This window comes from Primulina huaijiensis, unplaced genomic scaffold, assembly GCF_012295235.1.
Source record: "Primulina huaijiensis isolate GDHJ02 unplaced genomic scaffold, ASM1229523v2 scaffold3245, whole genome shotgun sequence".
Lineage (NCBI taxonomy): Eukaryota > Viridiplantae > Streptophyta > Magnoliopsida > Lamiales > Gesneriaceae > Primulina > Primulina huaijiensis.
In genome coordinates, this window is record NW_027357612.1 from 532,280 (window position 1) to 556,129 (window position 23,850).

At 34.6% G+C, this 23,850-nt stretch overlaps 3 protein-coding genes across 6 annotated transcripts; 1 reads left to right on the forward strand and 2 right to left on the reverse strand.

Moving 5' to 3' along the window:
- Positions 1 to 515: 515 nt before the first annotated feature.
- Positions 516 to 3,754, forward strand: LOC140968096 (EIN3-binding F-box protein 2-like). The gene is made up of 2 exons (XM_073428941.1): positions 516 to 773; positions 1,390 to 3,754. The coding sequence occupies exons 1-2, from the start codon at positions 749 to 751 to the stop codon at positions 3,303 to 3,305; spliced, it is 1,941 nt and encodes a 646-aa protein (XP_073285042.1). The 5' UTR covers positions 516 to 748; the 3' UTR covers positions 3,306 to 3,754.
- A 1,558-nt stretch (positions 3,755 to 5,312) lies between these two features.
- Positions 5,313 to 13,429, reverse strand: LOC140968116 (CBL-interacting serine/threonine-protein kinase 24). Of its 4 annotated transcripts, none has more exons than XM_073428965.1 (16): positions 13,273 to 13,428; positions 12,706 to 12,897; positions 11,685 to 11,747; positions 11,476 to 11,547; positions 11,076 to 11,183; positions 10,915 to 10,989; positions 10,770 to 10,823; positions 10,169 to 10,294; positions 9,576 to 9,665; positions 8,711 to 8,764; positions 8,322 to 8,444; positions 7,953 to 8,072; positions 6,207 to 6,323; positions 5,891 to 5,947; positions 5,741 to 5,815; positions 5,313 to 5,620 (listed from the first exon to the last, which is right to left on the reverse strand). In XM_073428965.1, the coding sequence occupies exons 2-16, from the start codon at positions 12,868 to 12,870 to the stop codon at positions 5,525 to 5,527; spliced, it is 1,395 nt and encodes a 464-aa protein (XP_073285066.1). In that variant the 5' UTR covers positions 12,871 to 12,897; positions 13,273 to 13,428; the 3' UTR covers positions 5,313 to 5,524. The 4 variants fall into 4 exon arrangements, with proteins under 4 accessions (XP_073285066.1, XP_073285065.1, XP_073285068.1 ...); XM_073428964.1 differs by having other exon boundaries at positions 12,706 to 12,874; positions 13,273 to 13,414; XM_073428967.1 differs by lacking the exon at positions 13,273 to 13,428 and having other exon boundaries at positions 11,685 to 11,757; positions 12,706 to 12,903.
- A 2,210-nt stretch (positions 13,430 to 15,639) lies between these two features.
- Positions 15,640 to 17,507, reverse strand: LOC140968144 (equilibrative nucleotide transporter 8-like). The gene is made up of 2 exons (XM_073429004.1): positions 16,911 to 17,507; positions 15,640 to 16,460 (listed from the first exon to the last, which is right to left on the reverse strand). Exons 1-2 carry the CDS (start codon positions 17,419 to 17,421, stop codon positions 15,757 to 15,759), a joined length of 1,215 nt encoding a protein of 404 aa, XP_073285105.1. The 5' UTR covers positions 17,422 to 17,507; the 3' UTR covers positions 15,640 to 15,756.
- Positions 17,508 to 23,850: the final 6,343 nt, after the last annotated feature.

The following is a 23,850-nucleotide window of genomic DNA, read 5'->3' on the forward strand; positions in this document are numbered from 1 at the left end:
TAGAATTTCTATTGTGAAACTGTCATATATAGTTTGTCCAGTTGCGCTTTCCATGGTCGATAAAAAAAACATTATTATAACATCTAATTGATTTTATAAACTATTGATGGTATTTTTTATTTTCATGAACTCGTCATCTAGTTGAAAGAAAAGACTATTGTAAAAATAGGATTTATAGCAAATGAATAACAATATACATTTTCTCTATGTTTTTTTAGATGTACAAAATGATGTATATTTTGAGAGAGAGAAAAAAATATAGACCCACGCGGTTACTGGAGAGCAGATTTAGCAGTTAGCACAAGTGTCGGACCATGGTGCTGTGACCGGGAGATCAGGTTATCGGTAACGATTCATTGAACCATGCAAGAACTGAGAGAAGACATGCATTGATTTTTCGGCCACAATCATGTACCTGAAGACTTCACACCAAACCAAATATATGGCCTATAATTAATTATTGTTAATTGTAATTGATATATTTAAATTCATGCATGTTGCAATTGATTCCCGATTATATAATGCTAATACATTGTATGTCTGCTGCGAGAACAAAGCAAAACAGCTACGTTTCGTCCTTCTTTTCTCTACCTTTTTGCCCCTGCTGAGTGGGGTTCCTTGACGAAATCTTGGGTCTTCTTTTTCTTCGAATGCTAATCTCTGCTGAAATCTTGATCTGGGTTGTGTTGATTCTTGTCAAAAGCTTTGTCTTTTTTGCTTTTTTGGGGTTTTTTTGTGAAGAACAACGATGCCTGCTCTGGTTAATTACAGGGGTGAGTGTTATCTTTTATGGTCTTTTAAGTTGTGATTTGAATGCTTTTCTTATTCATACAATTGGGAAATTTGTTTTTTCTTTTTAGTCTGTGTTTGCGATATTGTTCTTCATGATTGTGGTGTAATAACGTTAGTAGTCGATGGATTTTTCTTTTCGTTCATTGAGCAGAATCCATTTAATTTTGTGGAATTTAGGGTTTGTGAAGTTATTTGTTTGCTTGATTTATCACGATAATAACCTTCTGTTGATGCTTGTGGTTGCGGTTAGGAAAATGTTAAAATTCTTGAATTATATGGTTTTCGCCGTTTTTCCTTTTATGCAGTGGATCTAATTAGCTGTTAAGATCTTTAGATGGATTTATGATTTGAGAAAACTTCTCCTTGTTTCTGGATTTGGGAAATCAGTGTTTAATTATGTTCCAAATATGAATATACAGTCAAATTTATTATGTATGTGTCCGAGCTATAAATCGTTTAATATAAAAATGAAAGAGCATAGTTTCTATATGGATTTATTTTCATTAAAGTTCATTGTTTTGCTGCTTTTGGTGAAAGAAGATACAGGGCTTTGGATTGAGATATATATATATGACTGTATTATTATTGCTCAATCAGGTGATGATGATTTCTACGCTGGGAGCACGTTTTGTTCCAGAGATTCTGGGTTCATGTTCTCGTTACGTTCTCATGAGGAGATCTACTGCCCTTCTAGAAAACGTGCACGGGTTAGTGTCCCAGACATTTTTGGAGGGAGACTATACGAGCATGAGAAACCATCCATCGACATACTCCCTGATGAATGCTTACTTGAGATCTTCAGTCGCTTACCTGGTGGCCGAGAGAAAAGTGCCGCTGCTTGTGTTTCCAAGCATTGGCTGACACTTTTGAGCAGTCTACGAAATTCCGATTTTTGCCGAATCCAAACCCCTAATGGACAGTTGGACACAATGAACATAGATAAAGCTTTAAACAAAGATCTTGATGTAGAATGTGATGGATACCTGACAAGGTGCGTAGAAGGCAAGAAAGCAACAGATCTTAGGCTTTCGGCTATTGCTGTTGGTACTTCAAGCCGTGGTGGGCTTGGAAAACTTTCCATCCGAGGAAGCAAATCTCTAAGGAACGTCACTAACCTGGGTTTGTCGGCGATTTCTCGTGGCTGCCCTTCTCTCAGGGTTATTTCATTGTGGAATCTGCCCTGTATTAGTGATGAAGGTCTATTTGAAATCGCAAAGGAATGCCATTTGTTGGAGAAACTAGATCTTTGTCAATGTCCTTCAATTTCGGACAAAGGGATAGTTGCAATTGCAGAGAGCTGTCCCAATTTGGTTGCATTAACAATTGAATCTTGCGCAAAAATCGGCAATGAGAGTCTGCAAGCCATTGCTAAATACTGTCCCAAGTTACAATCCATAGCCGTCAAAGACTGCCCATTTGTTGGAGATCAGGGTATTGCTAGTGTCATTTCCTCAGGTTCTACGGTCTTGACGAAGGTGAAACTGCAGGGCCTGAATATCACCGACTACTCTGTCGCTGTTATAGGGCACTATGGAAAAGCCATCACCACTCTTACTCTTAGTGGGCTTCAAAATGTGAGCCAGAAGGGATTTTGGGTAATGGGAAACGCTCAAGGTCTTCAAATGCTGTCATCTTTGGCGATAACTTCTTGTCGAGGTACAACAGATTTGAGTCTCGAAGCAATGGGAAAGGGCTGCAAAAACCTGAAACACTTGTGCCTTCGTAAGTGTTGCTTTGTGTCCGATGATGGTCTTTTAGCTTTCGCCAAAGCTGCTGGTTCTCTGGAAAGCTTGCTATTGGAGGAGTGCAACAGGATTACTCAAAAAGGGATTCTGAACTCTCTTTCAAGCTCCAACTCGAAACTAAAGTCCCTTTCCCTGGTTAAGTGCATGGGAATTAAAGATATATCTCAAGAATCTCTGAGCCTCTCTCCTTGTGAATCCCTTCGATCTTTGTCCATCCGCAGCTGCCCTGGATTTGGAAGTCGTAGCTTGGCCATGGTTGGAAAGCTCTGCCCACAATTGCATCACTTGGATCTAAGTGGACTTTGTGGAATCACAGACGCTGGTCTTCTACCACTTTTCGAGTCTTGCCAGGCTGGGCTTGCTAAGGTTGATCTCAGTGAATGTGTGAACTTGACAGATGAAGTTATCTTTTCTTTGGCTCGATTTCACGGAAAAACACTTGAGCTGCTAAATCTTGATGGTTGCCAAAAGGTTACTGATGCGAGCTTGGCAGCCCTTGCAGATAGCTGCCCTTTTCTGAATGATCTTGATCTTTCGAAGTGTTCAATCTCAGATTTTGGTGTTTATGCTTTGTCTTGTGGAGTGCAACAAAATTTACAGATCCTCTCGCTATCTGGCTGCTCTATGATATCAAACAAGTGCATGACAGCTCTTGAAAAACTTGGAAGCACACTAGTTGGATTAAATCTCCAGCATTGCAATTCTATCAGCGGCAGCACCATTGAGTCTTTGACAGAGATGTTGTGGAGATGCGACATCCTTTCATAAATGAATAAACCATCATGCGAAGGAGGTTTTGAAAGGTCTGCATAAACGATAGAAGCCATTCTATCTATAGTTTTTGCCCTCAATATGTTGGGGGTATTCGGATAGCTCACTTGACAAGGTTGTTTTCCATGGAGACCAAAGGCATATCGTTTTTTTTTTTAATACCCGTTTTTCCAGGCTTCATTGTACTTGACAAGCCTGGTTCATCCTTTTTAGCCTCTCATTCGAGAGGCTGCCTCTTTCTTTGCCTTTGGTTTACTGGGAATACAGATACCAAACCTTGCTACTGGGCCTTCCCCGCATCGTGTTCCACTTCACTCTGTGAAGCCTCATGCTACTGCCCATGGCATGCTCTCAATAAAGCTTCCTCGAGTCTGCCTGTCGAAACTTTCGTATCTTAGGAGTCATGTATGTATGTTCATATTATCGTGCTATGTCTTTGATGTTCAGCAGTCTTATTTGGGCAATTATACAGATTTTGGGTTCCTGTGACCTGAGATCTCGCCGTGGGAGCTTAAGCTTATTTTTGTTTCCATGACAGATCTCTATGGTTGTTTTTAGTGGGATTATTGAATCCTATTTGCAGGTTCCTTTGTCTTTTAATTGTACCTCTGATCGTTGATATATGATATAATAATAAAACTGCGTGTTTTGTGCAACTTAACTTTATGTTCCCCTTGAATTTTCATTGCTTGGACTTGTAACATTTTATTGCAACATTGTCTGGAAAATTCTCGCACATATTAATTATTTACATAAATATTAACTTAAATAATTTTACTGATGTGTGGTAAACTGTGACATCATAATTTATAAAGCAAATTTAACATTGCATGTACAACTCTAAGAGCTAGACATTAGCGTTAAATAGAATTTTTCCATTAACATGTTTAAAATTTATATGTGATTTATTAGAAGTGGTTTTTTTTCCCAAAGATTATATAATGCCATATCAATTCAATTGTGATTGACTAAAATAAAATAATATATTTTTCCTTGCAAAAGTTTGAAATTCATTTTACATAGTTTTGGTTCCGATCATCGAACCCAACCAAAAAAGGTCGTTGTTTAATTTTGTCAAATCGTAGTTGATGAAAAATAATGACATTTTGTGAGATCGGCTTGCATTCAGTGACAGAATTCAATGAATTACTACTGTAACAATATTTAAAAGTCATCAAACTTGACTTATTATTGTCGGGTTTTATGGATTCAAAGGACTGGTTTTATTGGGTCCACGTGACCACGACATATTCCAGAGCTAAACTTATCGAGTTTTCAAATGTCGTTCCATCAATATTTATTTTTCATTTTCTTATATTTTAGTTGACTTATGGTAGATTCAGTTGAAGTTGTAGCAACTTTAAAAGTTTAGATTAGATGTTTTAGTACTTATGATATGATGATGATTTTTTATAACGAAAATCCATTAAAATATAGTAATATAATAACTGCATCAAATGACCAACTAGTTCGATTCGATCTGTTTTATTTGTAGTCAAGAACATGTAATAGGGAGAGGCGCAGGTCCATCCACGGCCACTGCGGAGTAGTTAGATTTAACCAGCTCCATATACATATGAGAGTAAGTAATGTTTGTTTGATGACTGTTAAGATTGGAACTTGGACTTAACTCGACACCAAAAGCTAGCTCAAGGAAAGATGATTATCCAATTCCATATATGCAACTCTCAGATATTTTATCTAACCGACGTGGGACAAATAATACACCTCTCATACCTCCAGGAATGAACATCTAGAGCGTGAAATTTACAAATGACCCAATTATGGGCAGAACGGGTGTCCCAATTATGGGCAATCCAACACATAACGGTATAACCTGAGCTCTGATACCAGGTTAAGATTGGAACTTGGACCTAACTCAACCCCAAAAGCTAGTTCAAGGGAGAAGGATTGTCCAAGTCCATATATGTAACTCTCAAGAATTTTATCTAACCGTTGTAGGACAACTAATAATGACTATGAGATTTTAAATGCTTAACAAAAAATATGTATAAGACTGGCTTATTTCTGAGAGTAATTCCTTATATTCTACAAAGTAATACTAATGTAACTGTAGTAGTCTACATACCTACACCACTCGGTACACGCGAATATCTTCGCATCATAAATTACAATTTTTACTCCTGGCTATTATATTCCATATAACAAGTTAGGCTAGATTTCTGCATCAGCTTGCTTCGCACCATTGAGTTGGGTCAGCAAGTCATTGTTTGAAACAGAGTAGAGCTCGGCATGCTTACCTTTGGTCTCCAAATGATGCGGTCAATTTTTTCACATAAATGTTTGTAGAACTGCATGAAGCAATCAGATAAGAACGAATCAAATAATTGGTGAGGTTCAAGTATGTTAAGTTGTCGGAAGAATTACATATATTGAAAAGAAAGCAGATGATAATGGTAAATAAGGGTGACCTTGTGATATTCCAGGGTGTCTCCAGCAACCTTGCGAACGTCCACCATAAAAAGAGATGGAGCAACTTCAAAAACCTTCAAAAAGATAATAAGATGTACATTTTCTTTAACAGAACAAGAAACCAAGAATTCTTTGAAATCAAAGCATACCTCCAGCACAACAGCAAATTGACTGACCCTGTTAGAAGACAAACCCTCAAGTCTAGTCTGCAAGACATTTTAGTTGCAAAGAATTAGGGCACTAAAATGCAGAAATGTGTAATTTCAGACCCCTTCATTTATTTCCATCAGTAATCAGCATCATTACCATGTCTAAACACTCAAAAATATTTGAAAAGTAGATGACACAAAAGATTTGATTTCGCTATAAAGATATTATGCACAAATTTATCACACTATTTTTAGTCTGCACATCGCAACCACAAACTCATAAAAGCATTTGTCAAAATATGAGAGAAAAATTGACCTTGTAATTTCGAGTATGAACCTTGAGCCCCAGTGACACAGCGGCCGCCTCAATTGCTGATATTATAACTTTCGCAGGTTGGCGAGAAACAAAACGAGTCTGTCTCTTTACATAATCCTGTTAATAGGATAAAAACAATGTAAAATTATCTTACTAACTAGTTCATTGGGACTAAACGCATTGCATATACATTCAACAAAAAGTTAACAAGATTGTTCGATATTCAATGCTTTAATTCCAAATTCTAACAATTACTCGAAGTTCTAACAAATTTATTGGACAAACCAGTTTAACAATATATGTGTTAGAGGACCTAAAGTACAAACAGATTAAGAAGATAGCAAGACTGGAATATAGAGTACGAGATTAGAACCGCGAGATCGAGCTTGGCATTTACCAAAAGTTATTTTTGATAAGTAAAAATACAACTCAAATATTTTAAATTATACAACCGTCCAACGCTATATTTCGATCAATACTCTAGCTAGGGTAATTATTATTTCACAACAATCTTGTCTCAATGGTTGTATCACATTGTAATTAATTGGAGTCAAATATATAACCTTGATTCTCATACTAGTTAGAGGATCCACACTTTCCAGTTTTTTCAAAAATTATAGCCAATAGAAAAGGTGCAACTCAAATTTTTTAAAAAATTCAGCGGTCCAAAAATGCCACGTTTTGATAGTTACTCCGGAAGGGACAGTTACTTTCACAGTAAAGACAGTAGCATATGCTTAATGGGCTTCAGAAACCCAAAATTTGAAGTAACTATGAATCCAGTACATTTTAAAAAATTTAGAGCCATATGGCACCATCTGGCCTTCATTTGCAAAAAAAAATGTTGACCATTCGCACTGCACCAAGCACGGTACTTCCTTTCGGATGGCTGTTAGACTGAGATGAAAGCCACCACGAGCTCAAAAAAATTAAAGGGTAAAAGAAAGTCTATTTGAAGAATATTTATTGAATTGAAGTGTACAACAGTTATAAAGAAAAAAATTCTTAGGCCAATAAAATAATTTCAAGAACCCAGGTGTAAGAAGAAGAATATTTGAAAAAGACAGTCTGTGTATTTTTCATATCTCTTTATGTCACTTCAGAGAGAAAGAAGACACGACGAGTTTAGTTGTAAATTTGGGTTGAAGTGATAAATTATGCAAATAAAATTTCTTATTTTTTTCATTTAATTTCTTTCATTAGTATAAATTTTAGGTACATTTTTATTGATAAATAAGTGAACTGTTGGGCTTAGTTCAACGTGTGTGGGAATATTGTAGCCAATAATTTGCATAACTTGAGTTTTAACCTTGAGAACAAAGAGAACCAATTCAGAAAGCTTCAAAATAACCCAACAATATAAAGTAAAATTGAACAGAGGCCATGTTCATTCAAAAAAAAAAATTGAACAAAGACCAAACTACGTTTATTTATGTGGTCTTAGGTGCCAATTGGAATCTCATATCTCATTAACTAACGGTAATGGCGGATGAGTCAAACACAGCCCCAATCCCATAATCGGTGCCAAATCACTACCTCCTTTCAGCCAAAAGATTCAATAAACATAATTATCTTACTCGCATAGAAACACCTTGCAATCGTATCATCATCGTACCGGGTATTTTAGGTAGATGACTGCCATAAATTTCCATTTTGAATTTTGTTAAAAAGTTATTCTAGAAGATGCACAAAAGACTTTTTGTGCTTAAGAACATAGGTGATAAACCTTAATGACACTCATCATACCTGCCGCCTTTCAAACAAGGCTGATAAGTTCAGTCCTTGAGATAGGGTTATCATCTCAAATGCATTCATTATTAAAGGCCCATCATCAGTGTTATGTGATTCCTCATTCACAAATTTGTCCTGCAAGTGCAACAACCGAAAGTATTTTGGTATCAATTGATACAAACAAGGGGTTTATCTCTGTTTTTTTATAGTATAAAGTAAAAAATTGATCGGTATGTAACAACCAGAGATCAGGTCATAGCATGACACAAAATGATACCATACAGTTAAGCTGTCAAATCATTTAATTAAAAAATCTCACTCAACCACAAGGATCTTTCTTATCTCAAGGACAGTTTACAAAGCAAAAACTTGAAATCATCTAACCTGAATGCCATCAAAAACAACACTGACATCATCCAGATTCACCACTTCATCAGCTCTAGGTCTAACAGGCACATAATTTTTCTGGAACCACGGGTCTCTCTTTATTCCTTCAATTTTAATTCGCTACAAAAACGCTATAAGTAATCACATAGGTGAAGCACATCTCAAGTATCAGAATTTAGATAATCTATTCAAGTGGAAAGTAAACAATTTTCTTGGAAGTAGAGGAAAAGGTCAGTGAACTACATAATAGAATGATAACTGCATTTTAATTTGTGGAGTGATGTCATGTGGTCCAATTCTTCGTTTTCTCCACTAGAGTTTTGAAGTAAACTTGAATTACATCACATAAATACCAAAGTTTGGTCCATCACGTGGAAAATGCTAACCTCGAAATCTAGGTTACAAAATGAACTTAGGAGCAGCTGCATTCTACAAAAGCACTAAGCAAAATATAAGTAATTATAACTAGCCGTACCTACAATTGGATTTTGAATCAGGCGGCAAAAGGGAAGGGGGAAACTGAAACTAATGAGAACTCTTTTTATTGCATTTATTTAACATAACAAAAAAGATAATTGTAAAAAATTGTTTAATATAACCGGGATCATTAAGGAAGAATAAGATGTGTAACATTGAAAGTATCACACTTGATTATTTATGTGAATGATTTGCATCATATCATCATATGCATAACCCACTATTGTTTCTCTCATTTGAAGTTAAGCTCTAAATGGGCCCTCATATAACTACGATTGATAATAGATATTGCAAAATGAATTAGCATAAATATGACTCAATTTTCCAACTAAAAGATCGTACATTTACTAACTTTAACTCCATTTTCTATAAGCGCAAGGGTGACCCAATCCATTTTCTTGGTCATTAACTAGAGGGCATGCCAGATGAACGTTTTTCGGTTTCCCCAATTCACCAACATATATCTTGCAATGTTTTTGCTACACCTTAATTATATTTTGAATTTGGACAAACTCTGCCAATCAATTAAAATAGTTCAAATTTAGAACTTAATAGCCAAGATACCACTAAAATAGAAGGACAATATAGTTCCGAACTTCCGGATTGTCTGCTCATATCGTTCCTAGTTTGAGGAGTTAAAGATTCCATGCCGATAACAATAGTTGTAAACCAGAAGCATAGTTTAACCTGTATGGTGCTCAAAAAGCAAAAACAAAGGGCTAAATACATTAAATGATCTGTCAAAAAATAAAAAGAATTGGTTACTTAACTCACAGTTACAGGATTTGGATCAAGGATTTTATGTATCAATGATGTTGCAGCTGGAGAAAACCAGCATGGACACGAAAATTGGGCAGTATTGATCTGCACAGCAATTGAGGAAAATGTGAGAAATTTTTAGTGCCAACAAGGATATCCTGTGACCTTGTTTCTACCATAGTAAGTGAGATACATATGATGAAAACTAAATCATCGATAAAGCCTGATACGCGCATGAAATGAGTCGTTAGTCACCAGCGACCAATATTTAACAGTTACTGAGTTGATTCAGCTAGGTGTAGCAATCACAAGCTACCTTTTTTCCTCAGTTTATAGCCAACATAAAGTTCATTGAATGCATTTACATATTCTGAGAACTCATTAGTAGAACGATGAATTAGATAGCACGAGAGCTTCACTGGTAGAATTTCTATGGAAAATTCATTAGTCCAGAAATAGAAAAGAAATGAAGGAATATCGAGATATTTTCTGGACAGCAATATATGTCAGTTATTCATATAAAACAATGTAAGTGTCTGAATCCATCACAAAGGTCATCAACACATCTATACTATGTTATGTTTGAAAAGTAGGAATCACTAATTAACCTTGCTGCACAAGGAGGGAAGGTCTGTTTCATCAAATGGTAGATGTCCTGCAAGAAGCACATAAAGGATAACACCACAGGACCATAAATCAGCAGCAGCACCATCATAACCACGGCCACTTAATACCTAAAGACAAATTAAAAATAGAAAGTAAGAACTGAACTGAAGATGGCAGATTTTGTTCAACAGTAGTAAGACGAGGACCAAGAAATTGTGAACTTCTAGGTAGTAAGTTTTATCGAGTTCAAACACCTGAAATCACCTACAAACAACAAAGTTTCACAACACATAATTAAGAAGAGAATAAATCCCAAAATAATTGCTATTTACTGATCATTTAGTGTTCAATAAACATGGTCGAATATACTATTTGTTCAAAGGCGCCACAAATAAACAGAAGTTCAGAAGAACCTAAATCTGCTAGTGTTTAAGATCAAACACAGTATGTAAGACAGCTGCACAACCAAAATTTGATGTTAACAAGAGTGTTACCATCTGCCTTAATTTAAACATACCTTCTGAGTTTCTCAAAATCTATACTATCACTTTCATCATCACCACTTTTTATGTGCTACACAGTTGATAAGATAAACAACAATACCTCAGGTGCAACATAATTTGGAGTCCCACAAGTTGTATGCAGAAGTTCGACTCCCTGGTGAAGTCATTAGCACAGAGGGGAAAACAGACAAATCAAGTAAGTAGCATATAGGATTTATTGTCGAAAGTTATTTTATTTTCCTTACTTGCTTAGGCAACGCACTAAGTCCAAAATCCAAAACCTTCAAGTTTGCTCCAGAATCAAGAAGCAGGTTTTCAGGCTACACAAAGAGATTTCAAAATACAGTCAAAACCTTGACTTAAATGATAGTTACAAAACTCAAGTCGCTCAACAAATGACTAACACCTTTAGGTCACGGTGATATACACCCTTTCCGTGGCAGTGTGAAACTGCATCAATGAGTTGTTGAAAATATCTCCTCGATTCACTCTCTGAAAGCCTTCTTTGATGAACCTAAGTACCCCAGTAATGCAAAACAAACAGCCAAGTATGCATAAAATGGAAAACGAGGTTTGTTTTCCAACATCAATTATGAAAAATATATGATCAAGGTAGACTTTAATAATAGATTCTACAACAATTAAAAACAAGTATACAAATGTACAATTGCAAATGGATCTGTACCATACTATACCTAATTCTGGATTCCTATGTGCACTAAAATGGCTTCAATACTTCTTACTACAAACAAACAACTATGAACAAAATTTCACCTCATTTTGTAAAAGATTTCAAAAGAACTTACAAATCTATCAAAAAGTTCTCCTCCTGAAACCAACTCCAGAACAATGTATATTTTGGTTTGGCTGGCTAAAACCTACAAAGGAGGAACCAATAAGATCAGAGTGGCTGCCGCTAGAAAATTATTGTAGTACTGTGGCAAAGAACTATGCCTCTGGTAAAGTTCAAAAGACCAAACTCAAACAAGGCAAATTAAGAGCATACAAGGCATACCTCATGCAGCCTGACTATGCAAGGGTGTCTGACAATCTTCATTATGGAGATCTCTCTCTTTATCTGTTAACAACTTTAAAAAGTTGTCAATAGAACTTGACAGGACAAATATTAGAAAATGTATGTAGCTTCTCATCGTGAATTTGCATGTATTGCTTGTCCACCAAAGTATTACAACAATTAAATCAACAAAATAATTTTTCTATGGCAGTACCTGCGGACTTCTATACAGTCATTAAGTTTTCGAATGGTAACCCCGTAGTTACATGGGTACTGAGAGTGCAGCCACTTGTCGTCATGAATATTTTCATATTGAGAATAGATTGGTAATCATAAAAACTAACTTATCAAGTACTAATTGAATTTTCCATGTCCAGATGAATGATTGACAAGGATAGAGTGAGGCAGTACTTGAGTGAGTTGAGACCAAATATGATGATGCATACACAGGGAATTGAGGAATGGGAAACATAAATTTTCATCGGTTCATAAGAATTTTAGTTAAATTTTTCCCACTACAATTTTATGATTAGTACTTTCGAAAAGAGTCAAAAAAATTCCATGAATCCCCAAAATTGCCAAAACCTTTGTCTATCAAACCAATTATTTTAATTAAATTCAAGGAAGAATATTAGCAGCGTTACTTTGCGACAATGGTGGAGCTACATCCAATCCCGGGCACACAATAGCCCCAGGTTAAGAGAAACGCTCTTGTTCCTTTTTGAATAAACCCTTTTGAAAATCACAAAAATTGTTAATTAAAACTTTACCCCCTAACACTGGGTCCAGGCTCCTCAATATCAGAGATCACATGATTTCGGTTTGTATAATTGAAGAGGAAATATTGATGTAACATAAGTCCAGATTATGGATATAGAATTCATTTACTGAGCAGTGAAACCTCAACGTCCATGAACATAACTCACAAGTTTGAATTTGAACTATTTCTAAATATTCAAAAAAACAAAACAAAACAAACAAACAAACAGCACGATCAATCAGTGAAGAGATAATGTGATACCTGATCAACCATTTTGTGCCTGAGGATAGTACTTTTAGCCATAATTTTGATGGCTACACTCTCATTGGTCTCCATGTTTTGTGCGAACTTAACTTTCGCAAAAGTCCCTGAGCCGATGGTTCTTCCAAGCTCATACTTGCCCACTTTTCTCTTCACTGCCTTCATTTCACTTTAACAATAGTAAATTTGCCTCTGTAGAAATATATACGAACAGTATCGATCAGGAGCAGTTCAAGAACATAAAATTCAATCAATTATCAACAAATGATCGCAATCTACAAATTCTATGTGAATATTATTGATCATAAGCAGTTCAAGCACATAAAATCAATCAATTATAAAGAAATGATCGTAATATCCACAATTCTACAGACAATCAACTCCACAAAACTCGTTCATATAACATAAATGAACCCAACATCAACAAAATGAAAATTTGTTGCTATTCCTAAATCAAAAAGCACGTTATTTTCTATATAAATAAAGACAGTTTTGAAACAAAGATTTCTTGTTTAATCAACTACAAATAATTGCAATAATTGAACACAACCAAAAATAATTACCCACCGCAATTCAAAACTGGTGGAAAGAAATTATTGCTGTTGCATTATCACAGGCAAACACAAATTATCGGCAAAACTGAATCCGATCGACGGAGTTGCAGCTCAAATTCGTGATTGATTTCAATAACTCGATCCATGAACTAATTATATTAATTCGATCGAAGTTAATTTGGTAAAAACTTGTGTCTGAGTTATCACGGATAGTATTTGTGAGACCGCTCTCTTATTTGGGTCATTCATGAAAAAGTATTACTTTTTATGTTAAGAGTATTATTTTTTATTGTGAATATGAATAGAGTTGATCCGTCTCATATATTAACCTCCGTAAAGCGATTAGAATTTAGATTATAATTATAAGGTCAAACGGTGATTTATACTTGCGTAATGACTTTGAAGGGAATTATTTATAATCTCACGCGTAATATTTGACTAATGACTTTGGACACAAAAACAATTATCCACTTTAATTTTAATCTTAATATGTGAACCACTAAATTACATACATATGCAATTTTGAAATGGTATCTATCGACTGTGTTCGTATACAGTGACGGAATTAGAAATACGACTGTATCCGAACTACAATTTTAAATTCTAAAATCTTTTAATATTTTAAATTGATCTACCCGTACTAATATAAAATTTATCCGAAATTATACAAAAATTTACATATAAATTTTTTTAAAAAAATTAGGACCAAACCCGGGTGACAAAGATGGTGACTCTACCACTGTTCACATATGTGTTCATCTACAAATGTATATCCATCCATTAGATAATCACATAAGCAGACACTGTTGATAGACAATGTATAATACGAATAGTGGAAATTGGCTATATCTTGTGAAAGTTTGAAATATTTTCCATTGATTAATATGATATCTAAAATTAATGAAGTTAGGATTTGAAATTCTTTGAAATCGTGTTTGAGTGGAATTTTAGATGATTATTTTATGTATTCATTTCAAATTATACTATTCATAATTTCATATAGAAATTTAAAATAAATGTAGTGAATTTCCGGTTTGTGAAAATTAATAATGTCCAAAACAATATAATGAGTCTAAATCAATTCAAAATGTGCAATGGATATCCTAAAATCAGTAACCCAGTACTACTCTGTTGTTTAATTGGAAAGTTGGTGAAAAATCTCCAATCAAAACATTTCTTTGGATTCACTCCATACCCACAAAATTGTGATACTATGTCATACAAAATGTGGTACACTTCATGTGGAAATGTGGTACTAAAAAAGTATCCAGGGACTGAACACAAAAAAAAAACGACGGCCGGGGACTGAAGGCCAATTTCTCGTTGTTTTAATTCTTAGAACTAGCAATTTTAGGCACATAATACGTGCTTATAAATAATAATTTTTAAAACTAAATAAATTTTTCTTTTTGTTTTAAAATTATATTTATATAAATATAAAATCATAGGAGAAAACAAAATTGGAAATGAAATTAATACGCCGAAGTGGATGAAAGTGCAAAAGAAATTTTTGAAGTTGAAAAAATGCACACATGTGAGGATTTTTATTTAGTGAAAAACATTATTTTTTAAAAAACTTGAAAGTAGCTAAGAGAAACGTGGAACCAAAACTAAAAATATGAAAATTAGAAATTAGAGGGTGAAGGGCCTTTTTTAATTAGGAAAAAAAATCACCAAATTATAGTTTTTATTAAGACTCTCTACATAGATGTGAAGGGTCAAATGGAATTTGGAAAATGTCTTACAAATGGAAAATTGCGCAATTAATGTGACAAAAGTTGCTTTCTCTAATGTGCTAAAATTAATTAATAATAATATATTATATATTATTTTTTTAATATCTAAATATGTATAACAAATTTTGATATTAATTATATTCCTTTCGGATGAAAAATTCAGCACAAAAACTTGGAAATTGCTAGTAATATATGATATTCGAGTAATAAATGTTTCAGATAAAATATTAAAATATGATTTATCAATACCCTAATGTGTATAACAAATTTTAGTATCAATGACATATTTTTCTCCAATGAAATTCAAGTATATTGTTGAAAATTTAAAAGCAAGTCTCCTTAGAAATAACTTAAATTTATTTAAATTTAATTATAGTTAATAATAGTAGTATCAAATATATATTTAATCAATCCAAATTGTAAGATTTATAAATAGTTGTTGGATTTTTTTATGTTAAAAAACACAAAAAAAATTTGCGAGACAGATCAATTTTATGAGACGGATATCATATTTAGGTCACCTATTAAAAATATTACTTTAATTACAAAAATATTTATAATTATTATAATTATAAACATATTTACTCCTAACACAGAATAAAGATCTTACTATTTTAAAAATATTCATCACTAAAACTAGAGAGTAAAATTAATTTGGATATACATAACAAGGAGACTATCAACTAAATTCCATTTTTATTACAGAATTGGACCTTAAATAATTGTTGCTTAATTTTTTTTAGATCATTATTATTGAAGATTCATATGATCCAAAACCACCCCATCACCGACCCAGCGGCCAGACCCAATCCCAGCATCACCGCCATAACAATGGCGGCAACCTCAGACTCCTGCGGCGGCACCGCCTTCGGAGTGAGAATCATAATGACACTCGTCAAATACCCATTACTCAGCCCCAGCATCGCAGTCAGAACCACCACCGGCGCCTCCGTCCTCAGCCACTTGGGGCCCCGGAAACAACCAATAAACAGAGGACAAAACAGAATCCTCAGCACGCAACCCCACGTAGCTTTCCTGACACCGTTCATGACATAGATCCCTGTCAGCGATTTCCCCACAAAATCCGCCAAGTTGTAGGTCGCAATCAGCATCACTGGGTACCAGTCTCTGAGGATCTTCGACTCCAGATTCTCCGCCAAGAACCCTGGGAAGATGGAGAGAGTGACTGCGTAGATCATGAAGATCCCAAAACCTGGCCAGCGGATTTTGGTGAGAATTCGAAGGAATTTGGGCGGTGAGAGACCGAGTGGCAGAAACCCATCTTGGAGATTGCTGTAATGGTGCTGCATTACCTGTAATTTGCAGAGAAGATTGCAGCAGATGATGCAGATTAGCAGGATAACCGAGCTGACAATGAAGTAGAATTGTGCACTGATTTTGAGGCCTTGCGGGGTTTGAGGAAGCGATGCTTTTGTTATGATCCGCAGCGTAGATATCATAACCCCTGCCACCAAACAAATCAATAAAATATGTAAAATTTTAATTTCAATATTAGACACAAAGTTCAAAAAATGGATATTTGAGAGGTAATCTAAAATTTTTGTGACAAATGGAAAGATGATATTCAGAAACGAAACAATGAGTTATTAACTTATTGCGGTGATGACTTGTTAAAAACATCTAAGATACACTATAGATTTGGATTTTTGAGCCCAATCTTAATTATATAACACAATCAGTAAAATATGAAATACTATATGATCTGATGACATAAAAATTAACTCCTCTTTAAACATGTGTCATAAAATGGATTAAAGGGTGGTTATTCTATTTTTTCAAGAATTATTCATTATCGAATTTTTTATTCTAAAAAACTCAATATTGCTCATATATAATTCTTTTTGAATTCAGTCGACACAAGTACTACTCCAAAGCCACGAATGGGCTTGCTTACCCGAAGAAGCCGTCCCGGCAAAAATGGCCTGCATATATTGCTTCGGCAGCTTACCCGCACTCCCCACCAAGGTTCCTCCCACCAACCCGTCAGCAATGCCGCAGACAAAAACCGACGCAACAACCGTGTCGAACGCCGCATCAGAACTCAACATTCTTCCGTTTTTCCGCCAGCTCCAACTCATTATCGGAGTGGCCATTAACGACAGGACAAGCATAGAGAAGCCCAAGTTCATCCTCAACCTCAAGCTCAAACTCCTCCTGAAGAAATCCCAGCTCAAAAGTATGATCAAAACCAGCAAAGAAGAGCTCATGTACACGACGGAGAAAACCCTCTCGATGTGTCTGTTTGGATAAAGATATCCGAAGTAATCCACTGCTGTGATTAGCGCATTCCATGGAAGCAAGTTGCCTGCTCCGAGGAAGAAATGGAGAATATATGCGATTTTGTATGGGTCTTTTGGTGGAGTACAGTCCGAGTCTTTGATGGAATTAATCTTGCCACCCTCCATTGTTGTAGGTGGATTAATTTTCTGGGTTGGGTGTGGGTTTTATTGACGCATTTGAAATTCGTGGGGATGTCGTTTTTTCGTACGTTTTCATATATAATATGGTGTCACACCAAATATATGAAGCATATTTTATCAAAACTTGCATGGGATCACGTTTCTTATTGATTTCATATTCTAAAATCAATGTATTTTTTGAAAACTAATTCTGATGTAATATTTCTGTTATTAGAAAGTGTTTGGCTTAGCTTTTATATANAAACAAATTAAAACACATTGGAGGTACAATACTAACATTTCATGTTGAATGATGCTCTTCCCACTACAAAAAAACCGGGCAGAATAACGACGGTTTTTAATAAACCGTACGGTTTTTGAAAAACCGTCGCTATTGTTGCGACGGACATGCAAAAACTAGCGACGGTTTTTAACAAACCGTCGCTATATTAGCGACGGGTTTTGACATGCCGTCGCTCATTTAGCGACAGTTTTTATACACCGACGCTATAACAGCGACTGTTATTCATAAACCTGTCGTCTACTAAAATAAGCGACGGTTTATCTAAAACCGTCGCTCTTATAGCGACGGTTTTACAACAACAGTCGCTATATTAGCGACAGTTTAATGACACCGTCGCTATTTTCTGTGACGGGTAATATACCCGTCGCCATGTGCGACGGTATAATAAAACACTGTCGCATTATTTTGCGACAGTTTTTATACACCGACGCTATAACAGCGACGGTTATTCATAAACCCGTCGTCTACTAAAATAAGCGACGGTTTATCTAAAACCGTCGCTCTTATAGCGACGGTTTTACAACAACAGTCGCTATATTAGCGACAGTTTAATGACACCGTCACTATTTTCTGCAACGGGTAATATACCCGTCGCCATGTGCGACGGTATAATAAAACACTGTCGCATTATTCTGCGACGGTTTATTTAATCCGTCGCAATAAGCGACGGATTTTCTTACCCGTCGCCAATAGCGACCGAACGGTTTGTCAAAAACTGTCGCTAATGGCGACGGGTTTTTCGACTACCGTCGCTATAATTCTTTATATACCGAAGTTCGCGAACACCTTACAGCGATTTTCGCCTATTCGGATTTTTTTCTTTTTAACGGGTCTCTATCAATTTTTTCGTATTTTCTGTTTTTTTACTTGTACTATCATTTTTTTGTATTAATTTCGTAGATTTGCTCGTCGGTGTAATCTTTCAGCGTTACGTTGATCTGCATATTCGCGCAAGTAAGATTTTTAAAGTTTTTTTTATCGAAAATTTAATATTTGTGGTGTATCGTATTTATGAAATTTTGCGTAGTATTTTCATGACTTTTAATTTAAAAAACCTTCACTTTATATAGCGACGGGTTTTCAAACACTGTCGCTTAATATAGCGACGGGTTTTCAAACACCGTCGCTTAGTATAGCGACGGTTTTTTGGAAACCGTCACTTTCATTCAGCGACGGTTATTTAAAACCGTCGCTTAATTATAGCGACGGTTAAAGTTAAACCAAAAACCGTCGCTTAATTATAGCGACGGTTAAAGTTAAACCGTTGCTATATAATTAAACCGTCGCTATATTAGCGACAGTCGTGTAAAGAAAAACCGTCGCTCGAGGCGACGATTTTTGAGAAACCGTCGCTGCAAAATAGCGACGCGGCCTCCTGTTACGATTTTTCAAACCGTCGCTTAACCCTTTTAGCGACGGCTTAACCCCTTTTTTTTTTTTTAGTGTCAAGTCACATGCATGTGCACGTCAATTTGGTGCGTGCTAGCTTAGCTAGCCTTTCTTTCATAGCTTCCTTAAATATCTATATAATTACCTGCACAAATTTTCCATTTCTATCTCAGTATTCATAATTAACTATATATATATATATAAGAAGGAGAATTTCTATGCTGCACCGGGAGGAACAAAACCAGTGCAAGCATTTATCGTTGATTTTCGTGAGCCCCACACGATTTCATATGGGCCCGTGAAAATAACCAATATCACCCCACTGACTGTAACAGGGTGTGCTACACAGTGTGGAGGATAGAATTTTCCTATAAGAAGCAAGAACAAAAATGCCGGGCTGGTCGTCGGTGTTCGAGTTGGTAAAGTAGGTGAGCGTTTGACCAATTATCATGAGTTTGATTTTTCCTATCAGTATTTTCTCGGAAGAACATGTCGCACATAGTTTGCCCAAAGCTGTTTACCTAGTTAGCGTTGTTTGCATGTTACTGCATTCGCTCAGGGATTTACTTAGTGCGCACAAAAAGGTAGCAGTTGCGAATTCTATCATCGTAAAAAAAAAACGAAACAAAACAAAATTGTCACGACTCAAATTAGTAAACTTGTCATGTCTCGATTTCTAAAGTTTGACAAACTCAGAAAGAATTACAATTTTGGTTTTGCATATTTGTATTTTACGATTTTGATCCATTATATAGTCAAAATTTTAGTCTTGTTACACTATTTTGGTTCTTATTTTTATTATTTTTTCAATGTAGCGCTGACATGACGCTTAAATGTATAGTGTTATGTCAACGGTCTTGTTGAAAAATGATTAAAATTATCAAAAGTTAAAATATACATGATTAAATTAAAATTTGACAATTTAAAATATTCAAATCGCAAAAAAAAAACATGTAAATCCAAAATTAGAATTTTCCCAAAAAAAATATACATAAACTTTCGATGACACTAGAACTTGAACTCTCAAAAAGAGTAAAAGACCATGACTAATGTATTTTATTTATCACATACGTACTATAATAATTTTTTTATCATACCATCGATAAATTATAAAAATTTATTTAAATACCATGATCAAATAAAACGAGAATGCAGAACTAAACAATTAGTCACAGCGATGAAAAAATAACATCGCTCAGCAAGTCTTCACTGACTTTCGTCGTCCCAAATTTGGATATCCTATTCGGACGTTAGTTCGATCATAACACATGAATAGTACTATGAAACTCGATTTAATGTTATAAAAAAAGTTATATTATTTTTTCATGTGATGTAATATATTGAACAACACAAAAAACATATATATAACTTTATTCTAATCACTAGATAAAATATTTGGATAATAAAAGTCGGATCGAACAAATCCTACTGTTGGTTTTCTGTCCAATCTCTATCCCAAAAGGAATTTTTCAGGGAAAAAAAAATTCCAGCGACAATATATCATAAATACAGTAAAACTTTAACTGCATAATAAATGGCTAAGGTATATGAAAATAATAAATAGAAAACCAAATTAAAACAAAAAAATGCTACTCTTTTAGCTGGATTCGTGCTAATGTCAAATATTTTATATTTGGCATTGGATTGTTCTTCGATATTAATTTTATTAAGGTTGAATAAATCAGAATAACATTTGGGTGTTAATTATACGCAACCCACTAGTCTCGGATATGTGGCTTCACAAAAATTATGATCAAAGAAAGGGTCCTAAATGCTATTTTTACATAGCCTTGTCACCTCTCCTATTATTATTATTATCATTTTAAAAAAAAACACCATAATTTATTATCAAAAACCATTTTAAGTGGGTGAGTTCAGCATGAGTAGGTAATTCATAATTGTCTCCCCACCCTGAACTAATTATTATTTTTTACTATTTACAATTATATATGTATGTATGTATAAATCTTTGATTTTTTATGAACAAAAATGTCACGTCGATTTTTTTTCCTTCTTATCAAGAAACGCTAAATTTCAAAGTATACTTTAATTAAAAGAGCGTGAAAAAAAAAAGTGAATAAAAGCCACTTCTTCAGGAGATGGCAAGTGTCGTCGATTCAAAGACTTTTGTGTTATTTTCACATGATTTGGCCATGGACCCCAACACGTTTGAGTACTTTCTCCATAGAATCGTCATAAAATAAATATAGAGAATGAATTAAAACTTCAAAACTATTTTTTTTTAAAAAAAAAAAATTTAGAATAGGTGACGGACATATCTATTTCATAAATCAAAATATGAGGGGGAATAAGGTGGTGAACCAGTGGTTATAGCTAGCCAGTCGATCGAGGATTATATATGCTTAAAATTGACATGGGATTTGATTGATATGAGTTTAAAAATTTTGGAATCAAATGGGTGATTGATCATATATTCTCATTGAATGGTGGGGACAGAAAATGGATGGGTTGTGTTGGAGAGAACCCAATGTTTCTACTGCAGCACATGCATGCTACCAATAATATATCCCAATTCCAATGAGATTGAATGGTTTGCATCGACCAATCCATCAATGTACGTGTTGCTTCCTCCTTTATATGAATTGTCAAGCCTTTTGTGTGACATCCAATGGATCGTGTGGGGGTGATTGAGTGACTCGTATTGTTTGACGTGGTTGAAATCGGGAGACTAATACGTTTTTGATCCGTAACTCAGCATATTTTTTAAATTTTGTCACTTTATCATATGATTTATAGTCAGCATATTAAATTGTATTTTTTTTTTTCAATTTTAGTCATTCTACACTAACATGTTGACATGACGTCGGAAAATGCTGTCATAACACCGAAAAATATTGACATGACACATGATATTGGCGACATGCCCGATTTCATTTCAACACTATGATAAAAAAAAAATTAGTAAAATCGAAGAAAATGCAAGTTAGTGGACTAAAATCGTAAATCGATTGATAATAAAACAAAAAAAATGTTGTTCTCCAGTTGAATTAGAATCATCTCCCCAAATTTGATATTGTAATCTGTTGGGTGCAATAATTGTCCTTGCTTTGTATAGCGATCGAACCGTGGTGTTTGAGCTGCTGTGCGGTTTAAAAGATTTGAGTTGCACCACTACTACTAGCTATAGCTTTTGGTAAAGCGACAAGCACTCGGTCATATAATTGGTATCAGAGCCAATGTCACGGGTTCGATTCCCATTTATTGCAAAGAGTGCAATTATTGGGAGGGAGATTGTTGGGTGCAAGAATTGTCCTTGCTTGGTAGAGCGATCGAACCGTGATATTTGAGCTGTTGTGCGGTTTAAAAGATTTGAGTTGCACCATTACTACTAGCTATAGCTTTTGGTAAAGCGGCAAGCACTCGATCCTACAATTGGTATCATAGCCAATGTCACGGGTTCGATTCCCATTGATTGCAAAGAATGCAATTATTGGGAGGGAGATTGTTGGGTGCAATAATTGTCCTTACTTGGTAGAGCGATCGAACCGTGGTGTTTGAACTGATGTGCGGTTTAAAAGATTTGAGTTGCATCATTACCACCAGCTATAGCTCTTGGTAAAGCGGCAAGCGTTCGGTCCTACAAAATCGTTTTTATCTTTGTTTTGAAAATAAAACCGATAGTTCGATTTTTTGTTACTGAAAATATGAAAGCGAAATCGAAAATGAAACCATAGACATATGAAAGTCCATATAATTGAAATCATAATCCATATAAATTTGTTTTATTTGACATGCTACTGAAACCAAAATCGACACAGGTCTGATTTTTATCATTAGTTATTTATTATTATTTTTAAATAATCAATAAGAAAATTGAAATAAATAAATAAAAAAATGCAAGAAATGGGCTGAGAACTAATGAAGAATGGTCTAGGCTCCTCTTTAGAGCCCACAGAAAGAAGAAAGAAGAAAGAAGAAAGAATTCAAAAAAAGGCCTATGAAAATAGTTTAATATTGTCAACACTAATTTTATTTTATTATTTAGAATTATGAAGATTTGGTCTTTCTCAGGGATAGGAAAAAATACCGAATTTTCAGTATACCAAGATTACCGTACCGAAAAAATGTCGAATTTACTGAATTTTCGGTATATCGAATATTTCGGTACGGTACGGTAACAATACCGAATTTTTCGGTACGATAACGGTATGCAATTTGAAAATTTCGGTATATACCGAATTACCGAAAAAATATACAAAAATCTTAAAATATATAATAATTTAAAACAATAAATTTAAAAAAATTTAAAATGTAAGGTTTTTCGGTATAAAACGGTATATAATATACCGTACAATTTCGGTATAATCGATATGCTAGTTATATGTACCGAAATTTTCAATACGGTATCGGTATGAATTTTATTATACCTTAATTTTCGATACGATATACAATATATGATTTTCGATACAGTACAGTACTGTACTGGATATCATCCCTAACCTTCCTTACAAAATTGTGGACTTGAAGATGAGGAAACTAATTGGCCGGTGGGAATCTATTTATTTTGGGATGCGTGTCAAAACTTATATATATAATTTTAAAATTGTACATATATTTTTGGAAAATTACCAAATAACTTACTCTATAATTTTAAATATTTATTATAACTGATAATTATTTCATTAAAAAAATACATATACTCGAGAAAATAAATTATTGCAATACAAATTCGACATACTGTAGTCAAAATTACATAATATATCGAATTGATTAAGAATTTT